The sequence below is a fragment of the Phaseolus vulgaris genome, chromosome 6 (assembly GCF_051622355.1).
Source record: "Phaseolus vulgaris cultivar YP4 chromosome 6, ASM5162235v1, whole genome shotgun sequence".
Classification (NCBI taxonomy): domain Eukaryota; kingdom Viridiplantae; phylum Streptophyta; class Magnoliopsida; order Fabales; family Fabaceae; genus Phaseolus; species Phaseolus vulgaris.
The window spans coordinates 33,017,905-33,039,207 of NC_143503.1; the positions used below are offsets into that span (position 1 = coordinate 33,017,905).

General features: G+C 34.0%; 2 protein-coding genes across 34 annotated transcripts; both read left to right on the plus strand.

Moving 5' to 3' along the window:
• Positions 1-369: 369 nt before the first annotated feature.
• On the plus strand, positions 370-3,784 carry LOC137832341 (vesicle-associated protein 1-3). The gene is made up of 8 exons (XM_068640444.2): positions 370-673; positions 744-814; positions 888-969; positions 1,067-1,182; positions 1,273-1,401; positions 1,783-1,968; positions 2,729-2,806; positions 3,367-3,784. The coding sequence occupies exons 1-8, from the start codon at positions 625-627 to the stop codon at positions 3,478-3,480; spliced, it is 825 nt and encodes a 274-aa protein (XP_068496545.1). The 5' UTR covers positions 370-624; the 3' UTR covers positions 3,481-3,784.
• Positions 3,785-5,106: 1,322 nt separating this feature from the next.
• On the plus strand, positions 5,107-11,931 carry LOC137832342 (uncharacterized). Of its 33 annotated transcripts, none has more exons than XR_016521768.1 (14): positions 5,107-5,320; positions 5,485-5,529; positions 5,742-5,844; positions 6,511-6,597; positions 7,010-7,056; positions 7,493-7,550; positions 7,749-7,862; positions 8,703-8,825; positions 9,451-9,562; positions 9,794-9,876; positions 10,531-10,835; positions 10,941-11,146; positions 11,329-11,527; positions 11,695-11,931. XR_016521768.1 is itself a non-coding variant. In XM_068640445.2 (14 exons), exons 3-14 carry the CDS (start codon positions 5,763-5,765, stop codon positions 11,745-11,747), a joined length of 1,263 nt encoding a protein of 420 aa, XP_068496546.2. In that variant the 5' UTR covers positions 5,107-5,320; positions 5,485-5,529; positions 5,742-5,762; the 3' UTR covers positions 11,748-11,931. The 33 variants fall into 33 exon arrangements, 26 of the variants coding, with proteins under 26 accessions (XP_068496546.2, XP_068496553.2, XP_068496550.2 ...); XR_016521769.1 differs by having other exon boundaries at positions 10,685-10,835; XR_016521770.1 differs by having other exon boundaries at positions 8,709-8,825; positions 10,685-10,835.
• Positions 11,932-21,303: the final 9,372 nt, after the last annotated feature.

Below are 21,303 nucleotides of genomic sequence, written 5' to 3' on the forward strand. Positions count from 1 at the left end.
AAGGAGGAAAACGTACGTTTTTTATATTCTAAGAGAACAGACTAATCACTAGCACTAACTTGAGCGTCGAAGTGTAATCGCAGGTACCCGCCGACCGGTGGAACGCGCACGAGAAGAAAGGAAGGAAGTTTGAAGAATTCAGAGACCATCGACGACGAATTGTGTATCGAGTGGATCAATATTAGTTAGACCTCATCATTCACACAAGTACAATACACATTGTTTGTAATTAAGATATAGATTAATGAAGCAATAAAAAAGAAAGTGTTAACATAGATTATTGTTTAGAATCTATACATTATTACATAACCTTTAAGAAATAGTGATTAAATAGGAAAATATTGGTAGAAGATGACATTGAAAATTTGAAAAAAAAGAAAGAAAAGAAGAGTGAGAAGTTGGGCGCGGAGAGGAGAGAGGTTAAGTTGCAAGCAGTGTGTCGCAGTCCCACACCGTCCCACACCGTCCCCCCCAACCCACGTAACCAACACAACAGAACCACAACCACAATGCAAATGCAAAGCTATGCCTCCTTTACTCTCTCTTTTTCCCATTCTCTCTTTCTCTCTTTCTCTCTTCTAAACCTCTCCGCATTCATTCTCATTCTCATTCTGCATCCTTCACATGGCCACGGACCTTCTCCTAATTCATCCTTCTCACATCACTTTTCGCTGTAAGTTTTCGTTTCACTCTTTCTCTCTCTTTCTCATTTCGTTTCCTCACTCTCTCTCTCTCTCTTTCAGTTGAATTGAAGAAACAGAGTTGCTGCGTCGTTCGTCTCACCAACCACGATTCTCACTATGTTGCATTCAAGGTGCTTCTTCATACACTCCTATAACTTTTCATCCCGATTCCACGATATTCACTTCTCATGATTTGCAATTCAGGTCAAAACGACGTCGCCCAAGAAATACTGCGTCAGGCCAACCGTCGGCATTGTCCAACCCCACGGAACAGCTGATTTCACCGGTATCTACTACGCTGCTCTTACTTTTCAATTACCGTAACCTGTTACAGTTAATGATTAACGTTCTTCTTCTGTTCTGCTCCTTTTTTTTGGAGGTAGTTACTATGCAGGCTCAGCGCACAGCCCCACCAGATTTCAACTGCAAAGACAAGTTCCTCGTTCAAAGCGCGGTTGTCCCCGCTGGAACAACCGAGGATGACATCTCCTCTGACCTGGTCAGTCATGTTTATTACGCTATGTTATTCAGCTTATTTTGTCACGTGGTTTAGTTACAGTTATAATCCCTTCCCTCTTCGCTTTCACAGTTTGTGAAAGATAGTGGAAGGCTTGTCGAGGAGAAGAAGCTGAGGGTGGTCCTCGTTACCCCATCTTCTTCCCCTGAAAATGGAGATTTGAGCCAAGATCCACCCATCCAAATGCCTTCCCCCCTTACAGTGAGTTTCTCCCACTTATATATCACATTCATCACAAATTATATCGTGGTCTTGGATCACTACGTGTTGTTTAATCCCGACTTGTTTTTATGTCACGTGTAACTGAGTTTTTCAGTTTAAGAAGTGAGTTTACAAAATTTGATTATATGTCGCTTGAAGATTGTTTTGGACCATGATAATTGTAAACCATCTAATATATTAATTATATGTTTCTGGACCACCATGTGTCTACAGTCTTGACTAATATGACGTGTTTTAGTTTTTTTTTAATTTACAAGAGTTAGTAACTTAATTAATTACATGTCAACAAGAGATTGTCTGAGACTAATCATTTATCTTGAAAGAGGAACATTGCTCTCAAATTGTTTCTTCTGTTGTCAGGTTGAAAAAAGTTTGGAAGTGACCCAGGGTTTGGAGGAGGATGGAACGGACAGGGGTACTGTTCCAAGACTAGTTGAGAAGGAGGGGGACATGAAACAAGTAAATGATATTGAGAAATTGAGTTTTCATAAGGATTTCAAGGAATTGCAGTCAAGGTTGAGTATAATGGATGCAAAGCTAAGAGAGGTTAGTCATTAGTAGTTTTTGACTTAGATTAGCAGTTATCTCACAGTTGCTTTGATTTTAAGTTTCGTATTCTGTTGGTTGGTTGGTTTGTTGGTTATAGTTTAACAAGAATATTATCCTCTCACAATATTGCTTCCAGTGACAAATATTTGAATTTTGAACATGAATCGGGCTACGATCTTCAAGGGGAATCCATGGACAATTTGGACTAGGGAAATTATGTTCAAGCTATGTACCATGTGATGACTTGGGATTTTACTTAATTTAAAAGAAACAAGAGTGACATAACATAAAAGAACATGTTTTAGACAGAAATATGATAGACCGCAAAACCTTAGATACGCCTACTCATTGACGGGGAGGATTTAAATACAACTTGGAGTAATTACTTATTGTTACAAAAGATAGAGCTAAAGAGTGAGATAATATAAAAGTACCAACCGACTCTGAGACATGTTCTAGCCTGGTGAGTTCCAAATTTCAACTCACCTAAACTTTTATCTTTATAAAAAAAACATAAAAAGTGCATGTTTTATCATTACGTTTAAAATATGTTTTTTCTCCTCTAGTGTACTCACGATTGCTTATTGCCAAGTGCTTAAAAATGTAAAATGTTTATGCAGTACCATATTGCCTTACACAATGATGAGCATAAAGTTATACATTCCTTGAATCAGTTCCTTGGTTTACAATTTGACCTTTCGAATAATTTTCAACCTTAAAGATGGAAGTAATCAACAAGTAGTTATTATCTTTGCAGGCCGAAGGAACCATCGTGAAGTTGAATGAAGAGAAGTGCAGGAACACCCGAGAAAAAAATTTGCTCAAGCAAGAGCTGGTAGGTAGTTTTTTTATTTTTTATTTTACGTCCTAATAAACTATAAAAAATTCGTGAATTCCATTTTTCATTTTCAATAGCCCCTTTTATACACTAGATGGAAACAGTTGACACAATCTTGATGAGCATAATAAAAAATAGGGAATAACAAACAATAGGTTGGTAGATTTTTGCAATCATCTCACACCATTTTACTTGCCATGTAAGATGTAAACGTAAAAGGTGAGTGCTTTTTGTTATAAGCACAACATCAACACAAGATGCGGCAACTCCAAACCTCTGTGAAGCATCTCTACAACTCTTTTTAAAACACATTCTCGCTTGTGTCCGCAACATACTAAAGGGACCAGCAAATTTTCACTCTCTTTCAATGGACAATAATTCCTACCTTCTTAAACAATTTAGTTATGGTATACATAGTTATCTAGAAGATGGTTTCTGTGGAATGCTCATCCCTCTCTGTTGCTTGGAAGAAGTGTAGCATGTTTGAAATTATTGTTAATGTTCAGTTGCAGAATGACCATTTTTTATATTTGACATCCTTTTCCTCTTTTTGTTAGGAGATGATGAAGAAGAAAATCAAAATTAAAAGAGCTCAGGAGGGTTTCCCCTTTTTGTTTGTTTGTGTGGTTTCGCTTGTCAGTATGGCAGTCGGATATTATATTCATCCATAAGGGGGGAAATTGTGTATAATGGCTGAGGTTCCAAAAAAATGGTGTTATCCTTAATGCTTTGGTAGATGACTATTGTTAATTGTAATGGTTGTCCTCAACCAATGTTAATATGTGATACGTGGGAACCTTTCGGCTTGTGAAATGAACTGCACTTGTTAGGAGAAGCATAATATGCGACTCTGATATTAGGAGCCAAAATCAGAGAGCAGAACGAGGTCATTTTCTCAATATTATTGTTCATAATGTTCTGGTTACGTTCGGTGAACAGTTTGGTTATCAATGAAAGGGGGGTGGATTTAACAAAGGCGAGAAGAGACAAAGATACTAATATATTATTTGGTTCTTAAGGAAGTGTGAAAAAAAACTAATAGTATGTTAGTGCACTTTAATAATAATAACAGAAGAAATGAAAAGTAAACTAATATTTGCTCAATTGAAATAGAAAGAAAAGTTTGTAGTTTTAACCTCTACCCTCTCATTTCTTTCAAATTTTGGAATCAACTGATGTAAAAACTTAAAAAAACATCATAATGGAAATGCATGGTTACCTTTTTGCATTGGAAAATTACACTCAGTCAAAACGAAATACATTATGTGAGGAAATTTGTCAAAAAAAAAGTACTAAAGCAAGTACAATTGAGAAAAAAGGTTGTGTTTAACAATTGGGTGTTGCTACCTGCACTTCATAATTGTTAACTACACCCTATAAGTTTTTTAAAATAACAGATTTTTTTTATATTAAAATAAGATAATATAAAAAAATGGATACGTAGTTACAATATTGCATGTGTTTCCGATATTAAATAACAAAAATGTATTTTTTACATCAATATTTGAAACCTATAAACAAACTGAAAATGAATAGATTTTTAATTAAAAAGAGAAGATTAAATAAAAACGCTAAATTAAAATAAACGTAGAAAGACTCTTAGATTATATTCGAACAAAGAATTTAAACTTAAAAAAATGGAACATTTGAATTTGAATTCTTTGTTTTTTTTTCATTTTTGTGTACATAAATTAATTTAAAATTTAAAAATTATAATTTTGTTATCCTGGAGAGTTTAATTTAGCTTTCATTATACGAAAAATAAAAAAAGTTAAAAGATTATATCTAGTTATGTGAAAAAATATTAATTAAAAATAATATAAAACAATATGTTATAGTTCAACAAAATATGAGCATTACTGAGACATAGGAGAAAAAAAATGGAATAACAGACAGGGGTGTAATGTTTGAGTTTGAAGAACCATAATAATATAAATAATTGGAATTTGTTTTGATTGGAATTTGTTAACTGTTTTTTATAGCTAAGAATAGGCATAACAGTTTTTGGGGGTAAAATATATGTTTTTGTGTTAATGTTATGGAAGTAGGGTAGGTAATATATGGTAAGAGAAACGTGTGATTCGTAGTGATGACATAACCAATGTTTTTATTATTCATAAATGTGCTGATGTAAGCAATGTCACAGTTTCATAAAAGTATAACTTTTTTATTAGCAATATTAAAGAAATTATTAAATACTTAGGGAAAAAACCATTAATGTTTTAGTATTGTTTTAATTGAGATGGTCGTGGAGAAATGAGAGTAATTATTAATTATTATTAAAAGTAAAGGGAAGTGACGGTACAGTAGAGTTACGTTACGGTGTGATGCAGAAGAAGGCTTTATACGAAAAACGCATTCACGCACCCTTGGACTCGCTTCTTCAAACCTCTTTCTATTTTTTGCCTTCTCTTCTTCTCCTTCTCCGCAGAGAAGAGAAGAGAAGAGAAGAAGGGAAGAAGAGGAGAACCCTAACATATTCCCCAACACTATAAAACAAACAGAAACAAGGTGAATCCCATTCTTCTCCTTCTCTCTGTCTTCTAGGGTTTCTCTTCCGCCATTGCCAATCTCATCACCACCTCTCACTCACTCTCCTCTCCAGGCATTGCTCTCTCCTCCTCTCTACTCCTCAATTCTATTCCGATTCCCTCATTTCTTTCTCTCTTTTTTAGGGTTCTCGTCGCGCTCTAACCGATTCCGCCATTTCTCGCTTCCAGGTATGCCTATTCTCCTTTTGCGATCTATTCTTACGTTTCTTGAATGCTACTCTCACTCTTCTCACCCTTCCTTCATTGCTATCTCTCTCACGTTCCCTATTCAGCCTTCTTTTCGATCTTGACTCCAATTCTTTTTCTCTGTCGCGTCAATTTTGTGTGTTGCTCTTAGATTGATGATGACGATGATGATCCCTCGTTCATCGGTTTTGCAGGTGCATTGTTTTTTCCTCTCAATGGTATGTTCCCCGGGAGGTGGGAGAATGGAAGTCATGGCAAGGCTTCTCGCTTCTGGGAGTTTCTCTCAGACAGTGGCAGGTATTTGGAGACCCTACCTTTCAGTGCCTATTAGCTGCATGTTGTGCCTGACACTGTTTGCTGGATTCTGGTCGTCATATTTTATACTTAATATAATATAATACCTCGCAACAAATAGTTTTTAATTTTTGGAATAAACTAGTACAAGAAGTGCCTTCATTTATTCTCCTGGAATAAATAAAAAAGATAAAGGAGAAGTTAAATAAAGAAGAAAGTAAACAATAATTGAGAGCAGCTTGCAGAAGTTGTATAGTTACGAGATAAATTAGTTGGGGGAAAATCAGATGAGAGATGTCTTAGTGGCTTCTGGAATTTACGAAGTTCAGCTAAAAGAAAATCAGTTGATGGGTAAAAAGGTCTAAAAGAATGTATACATAATATATGAAAACATTGTATTCCCTTAATTATTATAGATATAGATTATGGATTATAGAGTGTAGGCATCGACAGTGTAAATACTTTTTTTTATATTGTTATCTAATCACAAATCATAGAGCCATTTTTTTTATCATAAATATCTAAAAAGTTGTACTTACCTTGACTTCTGATCGATTGATTGTGTAGTTTACACAGACAATGCATGTCTGTTAAACTATTTAATTTATGGTGTTTGTTTTCATTTTCAATATCTGATTGAACCTCATTTGTTTGTGCATGGCTTGGAAGATGACTTTGCCCATCAGAAGACGGCTGCTGAGTATATCTGTACAGAACTACGTGAGGCAGACGAAGCAAATTTGCTTCACGAAGAAGGTTGTTTAAATTGTTTTTGTCTTGTTAATCAGCATTTTTGTAGTACAATCTGTGGATTCCTTGGTAGATAGTAATGTATTGTAATCATTATTTATTTATTTCAATGTGATTTTAATTGGTAGAAGAATGAATGGTAATGATTGGCACATACTGAAAATCAACAAGGCTCTGTTTGAAAAAAAAAAACTTCTTAGATAATTAAGCTAATTTTAACTTATGGAACGACTTATTTTGTATTACCTTTTTTATTTCATTTTCTTTTAAGTTTTCATTAAGAATATTATCTTAACAGAGTCTGAATGTAAATATTTTCTTAGGGCCAACGGGGACAAGTGCTTTTTTTGGTCTTTGTACAATTGTCATTTTCTTTTGGGAATTTTTAAAATGCTTCTCCACATATTTTATATCACAGATATGCATGTCTATGGTGAGAGCCCCATGACTGATGCCTTGCAGCTGGTAAGGTTTGCCTCATGTTGCTACTTCTGCTTGTCTGCTAGTGGACTAGTATTCGTGTGCTTCTTCCCAAGTCTCTGGCCTGAAACTTTCATGTGGTTTCTTTACTGGTATAACCTGTTAGTATATGGTTTCATGCAGATATTCTATGGCATAATATTTTATAACCTGTTATTGCTTCCTATAGTTTAGTACACCTTAAGTTCAGTAATTATTGTTTTTTTTTTATTGCTTTTCTACTGCCTTGTTCACCAGGATGGCACACAGTAGCCGATCTGGCATAGTTTGGAAACAGTTTATGCATTTTATTTCAACTTTCTAAATTATAGAATTGATTTAGATGTTATAACTTGTAATTATCTTCATCTGCAGGCATTAGTTTTTCAAAAGTATAATCTAGAGAAATTCATCTAACTGATTGCTTGATATCCTTTTTGAGGTATGCTGCAACAATTGCAAGAAGCCAATTAAGGAAAGTCAATTTGCTGCTCATACAGGTTTGGTGGCTTCTTTTGTATTTATAATGAAAGTTTCTTTTCCTTTTTTGTATGTGAGGCTTTTCAAATTTATTCAGTTACACATTGACCTGCAAATGTTGCTCTCCAGTTTACTACCAGCTTTCGTTTTTTGCCACCATTTTTTTAAAGGTTACCAGTGCTGAACCTTGTTTTGCCACCCTCTCCCTGTGTTTTCAGAACTTTGTAGGTCATTAAAGCTCACAGATCAAACTACGTTGGAGCTTGATGGCAGCGCCGGGAATCGGAAACCTCCTAGGAAGGAAAAGAAAAAGTTACCAGCTTATTGTCCTAGTATCCTTAAAATATGAATTAGTGAGTTGCATTGCAAATACATTTTTAGTTACTATACTATATTAGTATAGCTTAAGTTTAGTACTCAGTGGTTTAATCTTCTGCTGATTTTTTAATGGATTGTATATAACAATCATGTTTTCTGAAAGGCTTTTAGTATAACTTTAGTTTAGTATTCAGTAGTTTATTCTTCTGCTGAATCTTTTTAATAGATGGTATATAACAATAATATTTTCTGAAAGGTTAAATATATTTGTAGTCTCTGTAAAATTAACGAATTTTGATTGTTTCTATATTTTTTTTCCGTTCCTATAAAATTAAATTACTCTTTTTGGTCCTTGTAAATTGTGTGAACTTTAGTTTTAGCCTCTGTAAAATATTCTTTGATTTTCTTCCTTTCAAAATTTTAAATCACTGTATTTAGTCCCTTGTATTTATTTTAAGATAGATGAATAATATTTATTTTACAAATCTTTAGAGTTTTTTTAGGTGGCATGGTGACATCGCTTTACAACACTTGTAGTATGCATCTCTTACTCAAGACATAAGTAGTTTTTTTATCAGCTCAACACAAGTAGTTAATTACTGTCATGTAATACTAGAGATCAAAAGTTGTAATTTTAGAGGGACCACAAACAAAGAAAAAACTTTACAGGGGCGAAAATCAGTACTTATTTAATTTTTTGGTTGATTAGAAACATATTTAAGCCTTTCTGAAATTTATATTTTGGATTTCTTCTGTATGTTTTTTCTTTTAAGGGAGTCCTTTAGTTTTTCTGAATACATTCTAATGATAGGTTTTTGTAACATTAATTTTTTGTGCTTCATAACCCCTCATATACCAAGCTTCACCAGTTGGGAATCAGAGAAGGTCTGCGTCTATGGATAATATTGACTCGGATTTGTCACAATCCCACCTGAGTAGTCAAATGAGAGTGATTCCATTTTCAAACAAGGTTAAAGGTAAAAGCCCAGTTTTTTTGTAAGTTTTATCTTTCAATGTCGGTGGAATTGTTACACAGAAGTTTATGCACATTTCTTATAAACTCCTTTTTACCAGGATTGCTGCTTGTTTTAATTTTTTTTCAAGATTGAATCTATTATAAAATTATTTGTTCAAACACTTAAGGCATCTTGGTTTTCCATTTCTATCACTTGTGTTGTTGACTTTCTTCAACAACCAAATATCATTGGCTGTGGCTTTGCAACTATTTTTATTGAACTAAAATTTGGCACTCCCTCTACCATTTTACTCATGACCATATGGGAATATGATATTTGTTTTGTTTCTCTTTGGCTTACTGGTTTAGTTCAAAACCTTTCATTATATTGCTGAACATGGATTGATTTGAAATATTATACGGTGTTGATTGATGATAGTTTAGACTGTAATTTCTTATGTTAAGACAAATTTGATCTTTTTTACTTATTTTATTGGAATATGGTTTGGTGTATGTCTCAAGTCTATGTTGCTGGATTGGAGTACTATTATAGTTTCTGGATACAGATATCTATTTTTCCGTACCCTAAGCTATTGGTTTACCAATCAATTTGAAAACTTGATTCATGTTAGTTCCATTTTTCTTAGGACACTCTACTTATGTCGATGCAGCATCTATGGTGGATGGTGCTGGAATTAATCCTGGAAATAGGGATCACCCAGCTTCTGTAATGCATCCTCCAACAAAACGTCATAAATTGTATGCTTTCTTGGTTCATCTGATGTGCACACACAAGTTGTAGTATGATTATTTTGATATCATTGTCATTAATTTTGTGGCTTAGATAATATATTGATATTTGGAGCCTTCTTGTGATTTTGTGTGCCTCTGCTACCAGAAAATAATCATAAATTCAATATTTATTCCCATTTACTGGAGTTTTTAATCATCCCTCTTAAATTTGTATTGAATCTGTTATGTTTATTGAAGGAGAGCAAACACGCACCTACCTGTACTAGAAAGCGCTGGAACAGATTCTGGAGAGACCAAAACTCTCAATGATGGAATAACTTGTAAGTGTGCAATTATACGTGCTGATATAATTTGTTCTGGCAGGACATACCATAATGAGTTTCTTCTATTATATTTTTGCTTATAAACTCTAACTTCAAAAAAAATTCTTTGCATGATGTGAAAACACATTTATTAATTTTGTTCCATCATATTTCATTTTTTAAAGTGAACTAGAACATGGGCATGTACATTCTAAAAATATCCTAGTGTGCAGTCGAAGGCATGTCGAATGCCAAAACATTGATGCTAAAATTTCCTTTTCGGAAAGTTACAATTAGATAAATATAGCGTTAACTAAATTTAGATCTGCATTCATAAATTTAAAATTGTACACAAGCTATTATTCATCTCCATTTATGCTTAAATTTAGATTTCTTCAATAATAAATGTGTATCCATCAAATAGGAAAACTGTGTGAAAGTTCTTTTCATACTTCTAAAATTCTATATATCTGGACACTAAAGGATGTTTAACTTTTGAGAAACTACTTGTAGTTTTCTCATAATATTCTTATTCCACCAAAGGTGGGTCTCCTTAGGAAATGACTTTTGGTCCAGCAGAGCTTTTTTTTATCCTTTTCTACGTTAAAAGATATTAATTAACTTGGTACTTTTTTATTTGTGACTGTGTTCTTTTCAACTTTTTATATGTAGGTATGCACAGTGAACACTTGGTGTTTGTAATGTTTAGTCTGATATTATTGACAACTGTGCTATTGCTTTTACTGTATTATGCTGTTAACTCTTTGGCGATTGGGGATCTGGGCATGGAATAAATCACCTAATTAATTTTCCGGATTCCATTTAGGCAAGGATTTGGTTGAAAGAACTACTTCAGAACATGGAGATCCTAACCAAAAAATCCTTGGGCATGTTCTTGTGCAACATCCAAACACAACCAAGAATGGTATTAAAAATATATAATTTAAGTTTTGAAAGTCATTAACTTTCGGCAACTGGTAAAATGGAAGACCTTTCCTCAATTGTTTTTTCCTTTAATTTTTCAGTTGAGTTTTTCTAATACAACTTGGGTGTTTGTGCATCACGTATTTTTGTTGAATTAGAATTTCCTGCACCCCTTGCTACGAAGATATTTTATTCACAAAGGACCAATCGACTGCGTGCCAGACTTCGTCATCTTTACTTCCAGAACATAAATGAGCAGCTGCGTACTGATGTGTGTTCAAAGACATCAGATGCAGATATGATCGCATTCCAAGATTCATCTCTTGGGTGCCCTTCATTTGATCAAATGGACAATGTGCACGAGGTATGACATTCTTTACTCGTATTTAAGGCTGATCATTTAAAATCATAGGTCGAATCATGTGACCAATTTTATGCAGTTTGAATGTAATTCAATCTTTTGATGTACGTATCAGACTGACAAAATTGAATGTCTTTAGATGTATACATCAGAATCTTGAGTATTTCTCTGTTTTTGAAAAATAGGGCCGATCACCTGCTCAAAAATCTGATTATATTCATGCCAAAAGCTCAGAAGTTTGCTTACTAAAGGCAGGAGGCTTGCCAAGTAGTAGTTTGTCAAATCAGTTTCTTCTTGATAATGTTTCAAGGTCTGCAGCCACTCATGTCGGTTTGACTAGAAGCAACTTTCTTCCAACATCTTATTCATTTGCTAGCAACACAGGTAATCTAATCTGTTATTGAGTTGTTGTTTTTTTATTTTTATAGTGTAAGCTAAATTTAGAAAACTAAGTAATCATCAAACTCCTGTCGCTAACTATATGACTGATTGTGGATCCTCAGCGTCAAGCTGTAGCATGTTAATGAATGTTGTTTGTTCTGTTTTTGTAGGAAATTCACTGAGAACAATGCAGCAACCAAATGGGAGTGTTCCTGTTATTTAGTGACCTTGGTGGAATTTTTTTGGGTTGGTAAAAGGTACAGGTAACCAATACTTGAGTTTAGGATTTAGCTCCTTTTTTGAAGCTGTTAAAGTAAATTACTCAAATTGTGTATCCTGTCATCTGCTTTGTACATGAAACTTCTGTTATATGACTGGATGGAAATGAAGAAATTGTTAGTTCTATACACTCAGCATCCTCAACTTGATACTTAATCTTCTGTTATGTATGCTGAACTTTATTACAAGGTCAACATTGCATAGCAGCTTGCATCGTTCTTGATATTACAATATGATCTGATGATAATCAGACTAAAGCTTGTTTCTCCAGTTTTTTCGGGAAATCTTTAATTTATTTCGGTAGATAATTTGCTTTTATTATCCAGGATCACATTTGCAGAATTGCAAAACTTTTAATTACCACAATGTTCTAGCAGGATTCTGAAAATTTTTCATTCCTTGTTTGGTCAGGTATGTGTTGTGGATAGTGACTGTTGTGTGTAAACGTAGATTAACAATCAGTCACGGATCTGTATTTCCTGTTTAAACTGGAACCTCTCTTTCATTTTATATGATTCCCAAATCGTTGTTTTTCTTTTTGAATTTATTTTGAACCTGCCAAGAACTCCCCTCTCGCATTATGGTACTTAAGAGGAATCTGGCAATTATATAATGTAGGTTTGAATTTAGATTTTTGAAGTAACTTAGGAGGAATAGGGTATTTTTGAAATTGGAGGCCACATGCTCAATTGGAGTATAGTAAATTTATAGCACTTTGTCCTTTTGAGCAATTCCATGCATAAAATTAAGGGTGGAAAAAAATCCAAATTACAATATCCAATTCATAATTATCCTTATCCATATTAGTTTTAATCCAAATCCAAATCCATTTAATTGGACATGGATTAGATAAAATTGCATACATTTTTGGATTATCCAAATTGCATTTTGGGATAGATTTTGACTTGGCCCAATCCAAGTTAAGCTAAGACAATCCATCGGGCCTTTGTCGAGTCGAGCATTCTCAAGTCGATGTCGAGCTGAGTTGGCCCGGGCCAATGTCAAGTCGAGCTGGCTCAGGTTGATATCGAGTCGAGCAACTCGGGCTGATGTCAAGTCGTTGGGCCCGAGCTAATGTCGAGTCGAACGGGCCCATGCCAATGTTGAGCTGAGCAAGTCCGGGCTGATGACGAGCTGAACAGGCCTGGGTAAATGTCGAGTCTCCCGGGCCTGGGCTGATGTCGAATCGATCGAACCTGAGCCATTGTTGAGTCTCCCGGACTCGAGTCTCGAGTGGAATGGGCTCAAGTCGTTGTCAAGTCGATTGGGCCCTGACAAATGTCGAGTCTCCTGAGTCCAGGCCAATGTCAAGTGGAGTGGGTCTGGGTTTATGTCGATTTGATTGGGCCTTGGCCGATGTCAAGGTGAGCAGGCTCGAGCTAATGTTCAGTCGTCCGGGCCCAGGCCATTGTCGAGTCTTCCGGGCCCAAATCGATGTCGAGTCGTTCGAGCCCAGACTGATATCGAGTCGTCTGGGTTCAGGCCGATGTTGGGTCGTCTGGGCTCGAGCCCATTTTGAGTCGAACGGGCCTAGGTCAATGTCTAGTGGAGTGGGCTCGGGTCGATGTCTAGTGGAGCGAACCTGGGTCTATGTTGAGTCGATTGGGCCCTATTCAAAGTCAAGCCAAGCAGGCCCAAGTCGATGTCAAGCCGAGCGGGCCCTAACCTATGTTGAGTCTCCCGGGCCGAGGCCAATGTCGAGCCAAACGGGCCCAGGTCAATGTCGAGTCTGCTGGGCTCGGGCCGATGTGAAGTCGATTGGGCCTTGGCCAATGTCGTGCCGACCGGGCTTGAGCCAATGTTGAGTCTCCCGGACCCGGGTCAATGTCAAGTGGAATGCGCTCAAGTCAATGTCAAGTTGATTGGGCCCTGACCAATGTCGAGTCAAATGGGCCTGAATCGATGTTGAGCTGAGCCGCCTCAAGCCAATGTTGAGTCTCCTGGGCCCGGGTTGATGTCGAGCTAAACGGGCCCAGGTCGATGTTGAGTGGAGCGGGCCTGGGTTTATGTCGAGTCGTCCGGGTTTGGACCGATGTCGAGAGTTCTGGCTTCGTGTCGATGTCGAGTCATTCGGGTTTTGGCCGATGTTGAGTCGTTCGGGCTCAAGCTGAACGGGCTCGGGACAATGTCTAGTCGAGCGGGCCCAAGCCTATGTCGAGTTGAGCAAGCCCGAGCTGATGTCGAGCCAAACAGGCCCAGGTCAATTTCGAGTCTCCTAGGCTCGGGCTGATGTCAAGTCGATTGGGCCCTGTCCAATGTCGTGTCGATCGGGCCTAAGCCAATGTTGAGTCTCTCGGACCCGGGTCAATGTCAAGTTGAATGGGCTCAAGTCAATGTCAAGTTGATTGGGCCTTGACCATTGGCGAGTCAAACGGGTCCGAACCGATGTTGAGCTGAGCCACCTCGAGCCAATGTTGAGTCTCCCAGGCCCGGGTCGATGTCGAGCGAACGGGCCCAGGCCGATGTGGAGTGGAGCGGGCTTGAGTCTATCTTGAGTCATTCGGGCTCAAGCCGAACGGGCTCGGGACAATGTCTTGTCGAGCGGGCCCAAGCCTATGTCGAGCCAAACGGGCGCAGGTCAATGTTGAGTCTCCTGGGCTCGGGCCGATGTCAAGTCGATTGGCCCTGTCCAATGTCCTGTCGATCGGGCCTGAGCCAATGTTGAGTCTCCCAGACCCGAGTCGATGTCGAGTGGAATGGGCTCGAGTCAATGTCAAGTTGATTGGGCCTAACCAATGTCGAGCCGAGCAGGCCCGAACCGATGTCGAGTTGAGTTGCCTCGAGTCAATGTTGAGTCTCTCGAGCTTGGGCCAATGTCGAGTTGTTCGGGTTCGGGCCGATGTTGAGTTGTTCGGGCTCAAGCCGAACGGGCCCGGGACAATGTCTAGCCGAGCGAGCCTAAGCCTATGTCGAGTTGAGCAAGCCCGAGCTAATGTCGAGAGAAACGAGCCCAGGTCAATGTCAAGTCTCCTGGGCTCGGGCCGATGTCAAGTTGATTGAGCCCTGGTCAATGTCGAGTTGAGCCGCCTCGAGCCAATGTTGAGGGGTCGATGTCAAGTTGAACGGTCCCATGTCGATGTCGAGTCGAGAGCCCAGTCCGATGTCAAGGCGAGCGGGTTGGAACCGATATCGAATTGTCCGAATCCAAACTGATGTCACGTCGTCCGAGCTTAGATCGATTTAATCCCCTGGATTTAAAAAAAATCTATTTAAATTTATTTAGTTAAAATGGATATGGGTTTTAAATCCGTGGATTGGATCTAATTTTGAAAAATCCAATCATCCATGACCACCCTTAATTGAAGCACGTTCATGAATGATATGAATATTCACCACATTTAGCCTACCTGTGTAAGGTTCCATGGGAGTGTAGAATCCGGTGCTCAACTTATGAAATTGAGTATTTCGGTGAAACTAGTTATTGTTCCTTTTGTGAGGCAAGTGGTAAATTATGAATAGGAAATATTATTTTATTTTTGGTGTTCTGTACATCCTAAATGACCCCAAGACATAGACCCCTGCTATTTGTCTCTTGTGTTAGGAATTGTCGCACTCCATTCATATCTTCTAAATATCTAAAAGCATATTCTTCCTTTATGAACAAAATCAGCAAATTCTAATACATGATGTCACACCACGTGCTGCTTCAGACTCATTGCAACTAGGCTAATGCTTTGTTGGAAAAATCAAACATACTTGATTGTATTTTGACTCACGTCAGATATTTATTCTATGTATCTTTAATAAAATAACTAAATTTCAAGTATTTTCTATTTTGATACTTAATTTACCTTTTTAATTTTTTTAACTTGCTGGTCAATATGCTTTTATAAACAAGATGATGAGTTGAAAATAAGATTAAAGTAATGGTTTTTTCTATTTCAAAATATTTGTGTAAGTATTTTCAATTGGATCTATTTTTTTCTAATTTATATTTATTGGAGGTGAGGTCACATAAGATATTATTGAATGGAATTAGATTAAATCATTATTTTATGAAATTAATTAAGATATTTGCTAAAATAAAGTTTCGTACCCTGGAGGTGGGGAGGTGGTGCGCCACTAGTTTCTCTTTGCAGTTGGTTTTTGTGAGGTCATTCTACCCTTTTCCTATTCTTTTATGGACTTGATAAGTTACTATTTTTTTGAAGTCAAGTTAATCTCAATTTAATTGTCTAACCTAAACTTAAACTAATTTTTGTCTGACTTGAAAGCATTACCTTTTGAGTTGATATGATTTGAATGGATTTGGCGAGAGGTGAGTAGTGTGAGGTAATGGTAGTATGACTCACTTATAATCTCTTTTTGTTTGCAGAAATAGTTATAAAGTTTTGTCTCCTTCTACACCCACATGCTCTTTTTCTCTTTTCTCTTAAGCACTCGCTACTCCTCCAGTTACCATCTATCTACATTTAGCTTCTACGAATATACATAAATAACATTGCGTCATCCTTTGCTAACACACTACTTAAAACAACGTTAATATTTACAATTCTCCTTTCTTCTATTTGCGTCTTATCTCATATTAAGCATCACAAATATAGAAATATAATTTTTTTCTGCTTTGCCTTTTCCCCAAATTACATGTCCATTTTTTTCTAGTTTTTAATTAGAAGAAAGGCTAAATTAAGCATAGGTCGTAGGTTATTACAGTATTATAGAATAATAGGAATTGTTGAATGAATTAATAGAAATGAAAAGTTATATAAGCCGCCTTTAGGATTGTAAGTCTTGGTCTTTTAAAATGACAAGCAGTTATAGTCCGACATTTGGTTTTATTAGCGCGCTTCCAATTCTCAACTCAATTTTTATTTATTTATCCTAAACAAATATCTAAAACAAAACTTTTTCTCATATCATTTAGAATAAAATAGATAACAGAACTCCTCTCCTTTTTCTTTTCTTTTCTTTTTCTTCACTCTCTTGTGCATCATTTCCTTTATATTCTAAGTTTAGTTTATTATTACAATATTAAATTTCCTCAAATGTTGCAGTCCAAGCAAAGATCACATAGTACATAAACTTTAAATAAAACGCAAGAAACCATGTTCATAATATTGTACAAGAAATTAGATCTTACTCTTCTCGATCCTTCACACTGTCCTATTTGGAAACTTGCAAAGCACCCCTATCTCTTGCATCACAAACCCCTTTTTAACGGTGTATTACAGCATTTAATTTAAGTGTTAACAGAGACTTTAAGTGAAAAAATTTGACACCTAATTTTTTTTTTACTGAACTATTATAATTTCGTATAAAATAGATATGATTTTAAAAATTATTAAGATGAATGCATTATAACAATCTGACTTTATAACATTTTAGCACGATTTAACTATTTCAATAGTTTTTTAAAATTTTATTATTTTAGTAAATTAAATTATACTAATTAAAACTTTTTATTACTGTTGCGGTGGGTTTTAGCATGTACAATGCTTAAAGCTTTTATATTTACCCAATAGATCCAAAGAAATATGTTCTTTTATTGTTGAAGGTGAAAGGTGAAGTTTTGTGAAGGTTACTTCATTCAATCACAAATTACTTTAACAACTAGCAAGAGTTTGGTTAGAGTACTACTCGATTGAAATTCAAGTTTCATGTATAAAAAATATTATTAATAAAGCAGATTTTATTTTTTTAATTAATGATGGACAGAGTCAGAAAGTACTCTAAACTAGTAACAGCCGGCAATATATTTCTAAAATAGTTATTATAAAAATAAAATTTATGAGGAAAAGAATGAAAAACAAGTGTAGCATGTTGTTAATGTTTGGTAGTATTAGCCTAACTTGAAGAGAAGTTTTGGAAAAAAAAATCCAAACCTAATTGTACAGGTAAAAGGGAGTGTTGACATGAATAAGTATTTGATGGTGTGAAAAGGAAAAATTGGTTAGCAAATGAATGGAAGTGGTTGATAGAATGAACCCTAATAATGCAGAAAAAGCATAGTTTTTGCGTATAGATATTAGTATGGTGGGGTATGATGAGTTCTACCTACTGCTAAGTTGTGGTAGGAATGCTAAGAACAGTGCCACTAAACTCATCCACCATATTTGGATAAGGAAACAATTTTTCTTCTCTTCTTTTTCTATCAATTCTACAATAACAATACTATTACTCATCATTTACAAGTCTAAAATAGTTTGGTAAAAGGGAAAGAATCTATTAAAACATTGAATGTTACAACAACCACTAACAAGGAGTGATTGATCATGTATGATGATGTATTTGTCCACATGAGCCACTCTAAGTAATTAGGGCCAAAATATTGTTTTTTTTTTCTCATGATTCAAAAAATTATTTTTGTCCTCCTAACTTTAAAGTAGTTATTCTTACTTTTTATCAGGAGATTAAAATTTTCACAAAAAATTTATGTGAATGCGACATGTTTTTTAATTTTTTTATTGTTCTCGAATTTGTGTTAATTTATATAATTATTGTGAATTCATTGTAATTAATGATGTTAATAAAAGAAAATTAACAAAACGTTGAGTTATTAATTAACATCGTTGTTGTTCATGTCGGTCAATAAACTGGATATTTAATTAAGATCTTGATGACCATGCCAGTACAATTATCTAATTAAATAAAAAAAAAATTATTCAATTCTTATGATTTTTTTTATATTTTTATTGACTTTTTCATTTTTTTCACTTTCATTTTCTTATACGTTAAACAAAGCGCGTTATTATTTTTAATAAGGATAACATAACTAATCACTTTTAAATTTGTGGACAAGATAAAACTAAATTCAAATTTAAGAATGAAAGTTAAAAAAAAAAATAGTAATACAAAATGAGATAATATTTTCAAACTGTTAATTAAGGAAAAAATAAGAAGAGATAGAAATAACTTATTTGATTAAACAGAAAATGAAACAAACTGAATAAGAATAAGAATTGGAATGTACCATAAATAATAACATTTTATTTCATTCGAAACATAAACACATAAGTAGGAAAAATGATGTTGCATTGTAGTTGATGATGAAGAAGTAAACAATGTTGAATGTTTTGTTTGGCTGCAGTTGTCGAGTTTTGGTGATATTAAAATGTGTGTTAGATGTGAAATGGAATGATAATTGATGATATGTTGTTTAGTACGGATTCAGTGTTAAAGCTATGATCATTTACAATAATATATGCCTAACAACTACATTACTGATTTATCATATCACTCTATTTTTTTTCCAAAAAATAACAAAGATATGAGTCTGTATAAAAAAAGTTAAATCAAAATAGATAACGAATTTATACCATATGCTTAAATTTTTTATTAATTACTATTAAAGTTGAACACCTAATTTAAAATTGTATGAGGTTTCTATGGAATCTTTCTGTATGATTATAAACAATTTCTTCTAAATTTAATTCATCTTATTCACCATTGCTGGCTAAAAAACTCTTTTCCATGCATAATCTTACAGGTAGATCAATTCTTATATTTTTGCAAATTTTTTGTGAAATTATTTTTTCAATCTTTTTAATTTGGTGAAACAAAATTTAGAGAGAAGAAATAATTGGCACTCCCTGACAGAAAAAAGATATTTTTCTTAGTATCATTTAATATTTTATTATTAAATATATTTTATTAAAAGTAATAATGAAAGTGTACTTGAAATTTAGTTGTAATAATTAAAAGTTATACATTTTAGTTGAAATTATTTACTCTTGCTTTTTTAACCAATTTTTTTTTTTGGCATAAGATGTTAAAGTTGTATAGTGTCAATAACATGAAAGTTATTATTTCAAAAGAAACATATTAATATTTTATTTTATTTATTCACGAAAGTAACGTGTGCTTTAAAGATTTTACTACAATACGTGTTCTAATAAGGAGATCTGTGAAGTTGATAATAAAAAACAATAGTTTTATTGATCAACGATTATTTTTAACAAAAATATGTTTGTATAAATATAAAATATTCATCAATTTAATTAATGATTAACTTTTTTTAAGTAACTCCATTTTAGTAATGGCAATATTTTATATTTTCAGAACTCTAAGAATTTGAAGTTGTGATTCACTTAAGGAATGTCGGTAGATGTATATAAGTTTTGTAGAAAATATTATGTATCAAAGAGGAAATCTAAAACGGAAGAAAAAAAAATGCGAGAAAGTAATTGATATAATACAAAACTAAAAGAATAATATTATAAAAATATTATTTCATAAATTTAATTTAGGAGTGATATAATAGGAGTCTCGGACGCACCTCTTAAATGGTGTCACGTATCGGATACCGACACTCGTATGACACTTGCAGGACATGTATTAATTAAGTGTCAAATTTAAAAAAAATATTTATTGGATTTCTGACAATTCTAACACGTTCAAACACAATTTAAAAAAACAAAATACATTAATTTTTTAAAAAATTCAAATTTTATTGTATAAACTTTTATTATGATTACAAAATTAAGTAACAAATCTTTTTAAACTAGTCATGAGAAAATTTATATGTTTCAAAAGAAAAAGAAAATTAAAATATATTTGTACATATAAATATTTATTATCAATTTATATATAAATCCGTATCTTCGTGTCCTACCTTTTAAAGATTATACATATCTTTGTATTTATGTCTACATGCTGTTTATAACTTTGTTTTTTAAACTTAATATTTTCTTTAAAATGCTGCCTAAACTGTCATGTATTTTCATAAAGACAAAATTATCTCAAGTTACTCATTGACCTTATAGACTAATTAAATCTTTTATCATTTAATACAAATAAAAAAACTAAAATGCCTATCATATTATGAAAGAAAAAATATCGCATATATAAAAGGGATTATTCCTGGATAAGGGCAATCTTGTGATATCCTAAACACTCCAATTAAAAAAGAAAAAAAAACATAAAAAAAAATGCAGATAAAGTGAAAAGTTTCATGATTCTAAAATTAAAAATTGCTCACTGTAAAAGAAAAAAAGCACTTATCAGAGATATTATGCATAAACTCACAAGTTACAACTTTAATACAAATACTATATATCTAATATAATAATAATAACAATAACATTTATTAGGAAACAAATTTTACTAGAATATTTTTTCTTTATCTATGAAAAACTTTATTATAAAACTTTTATCAGATACTCAAATTGAAATGAAAACATATTACAATTAATATAAAATACTGCTAAATAACAAGTACTTTATGTAAAAGAGGAAGTATTACAGCAATAAAAATAATAAATGGCCCAGTAATTAAGGATATAACTAAATGATATACAGTGAGCTGTTTTACTATTACCGAAGTAGTTAAGTGAACACAAACCTTTTATCTGATAACATATTTCTTAAGGATAAGGATATTATTAGAAAATGTATTTTAAATCTAATTCAACAGGTTTAGATCTACTTATATATAATAAAATATTTTAATCTTTAATCGAGATTTTCACCACACTCTTCACATCGAAACTGACAACTCATGCGTGGGATAACATATTATGGGTGATCCGATAACGGTTTGATAGCGGGTGACACGATAGATC

What these genes read in the sequence shown, in the direction of transcription:
- LOC137832341 (XM_068640444.2), top strand. Translation starts at nt 625, where the DNA reads ATGGCCACGGACCTTCTCCTAATTCATCCTTCTCACATCACTTTTCGC. An exon ending in TTCTCACATCACTTTTCGCT is followed by an intron (nt 674 to 743) that starts GTAAGTTTTCGT and finishes TCTCTCTTTCAG; the next exon opens with TTGAATTGAAGAAACAGAGT. An exon ending in TGGATGCAAAGCTAAGAGAG is followed by an intron (nt 1,969 to 2,728) that starts GTTAGTCATTAG and finishes TTATCTTTGCAG; the next exon opens with GCCGAAGGAACCATCGTGAA.
- LOC137832342 (XM_068640445.2), top strand. Translation starts at nt 5,763, where the DNA reads ATGGTATGTTCCCCGGGAGGTGGGAGAATGGAAGTCATGGCAAGGCTT. An exon ending in TCCAAACACAACCAAGAATG is followed by an intron (nt 10,784 to 10,940) that starts GTATTAAAAATA and finishes TTGTTGAATTAG; the next exon opens with AATTTCCTGCACCCCTTGCT. An exon ending in TTCATTTGCTAGCAACACAG is followed by an intron (nt 11,528 to 11,694) that starts GTAATCTAATCT and finishes CTGTTTTTGTAG; the next exon opens with GAAATTCACTGAGAACAATG.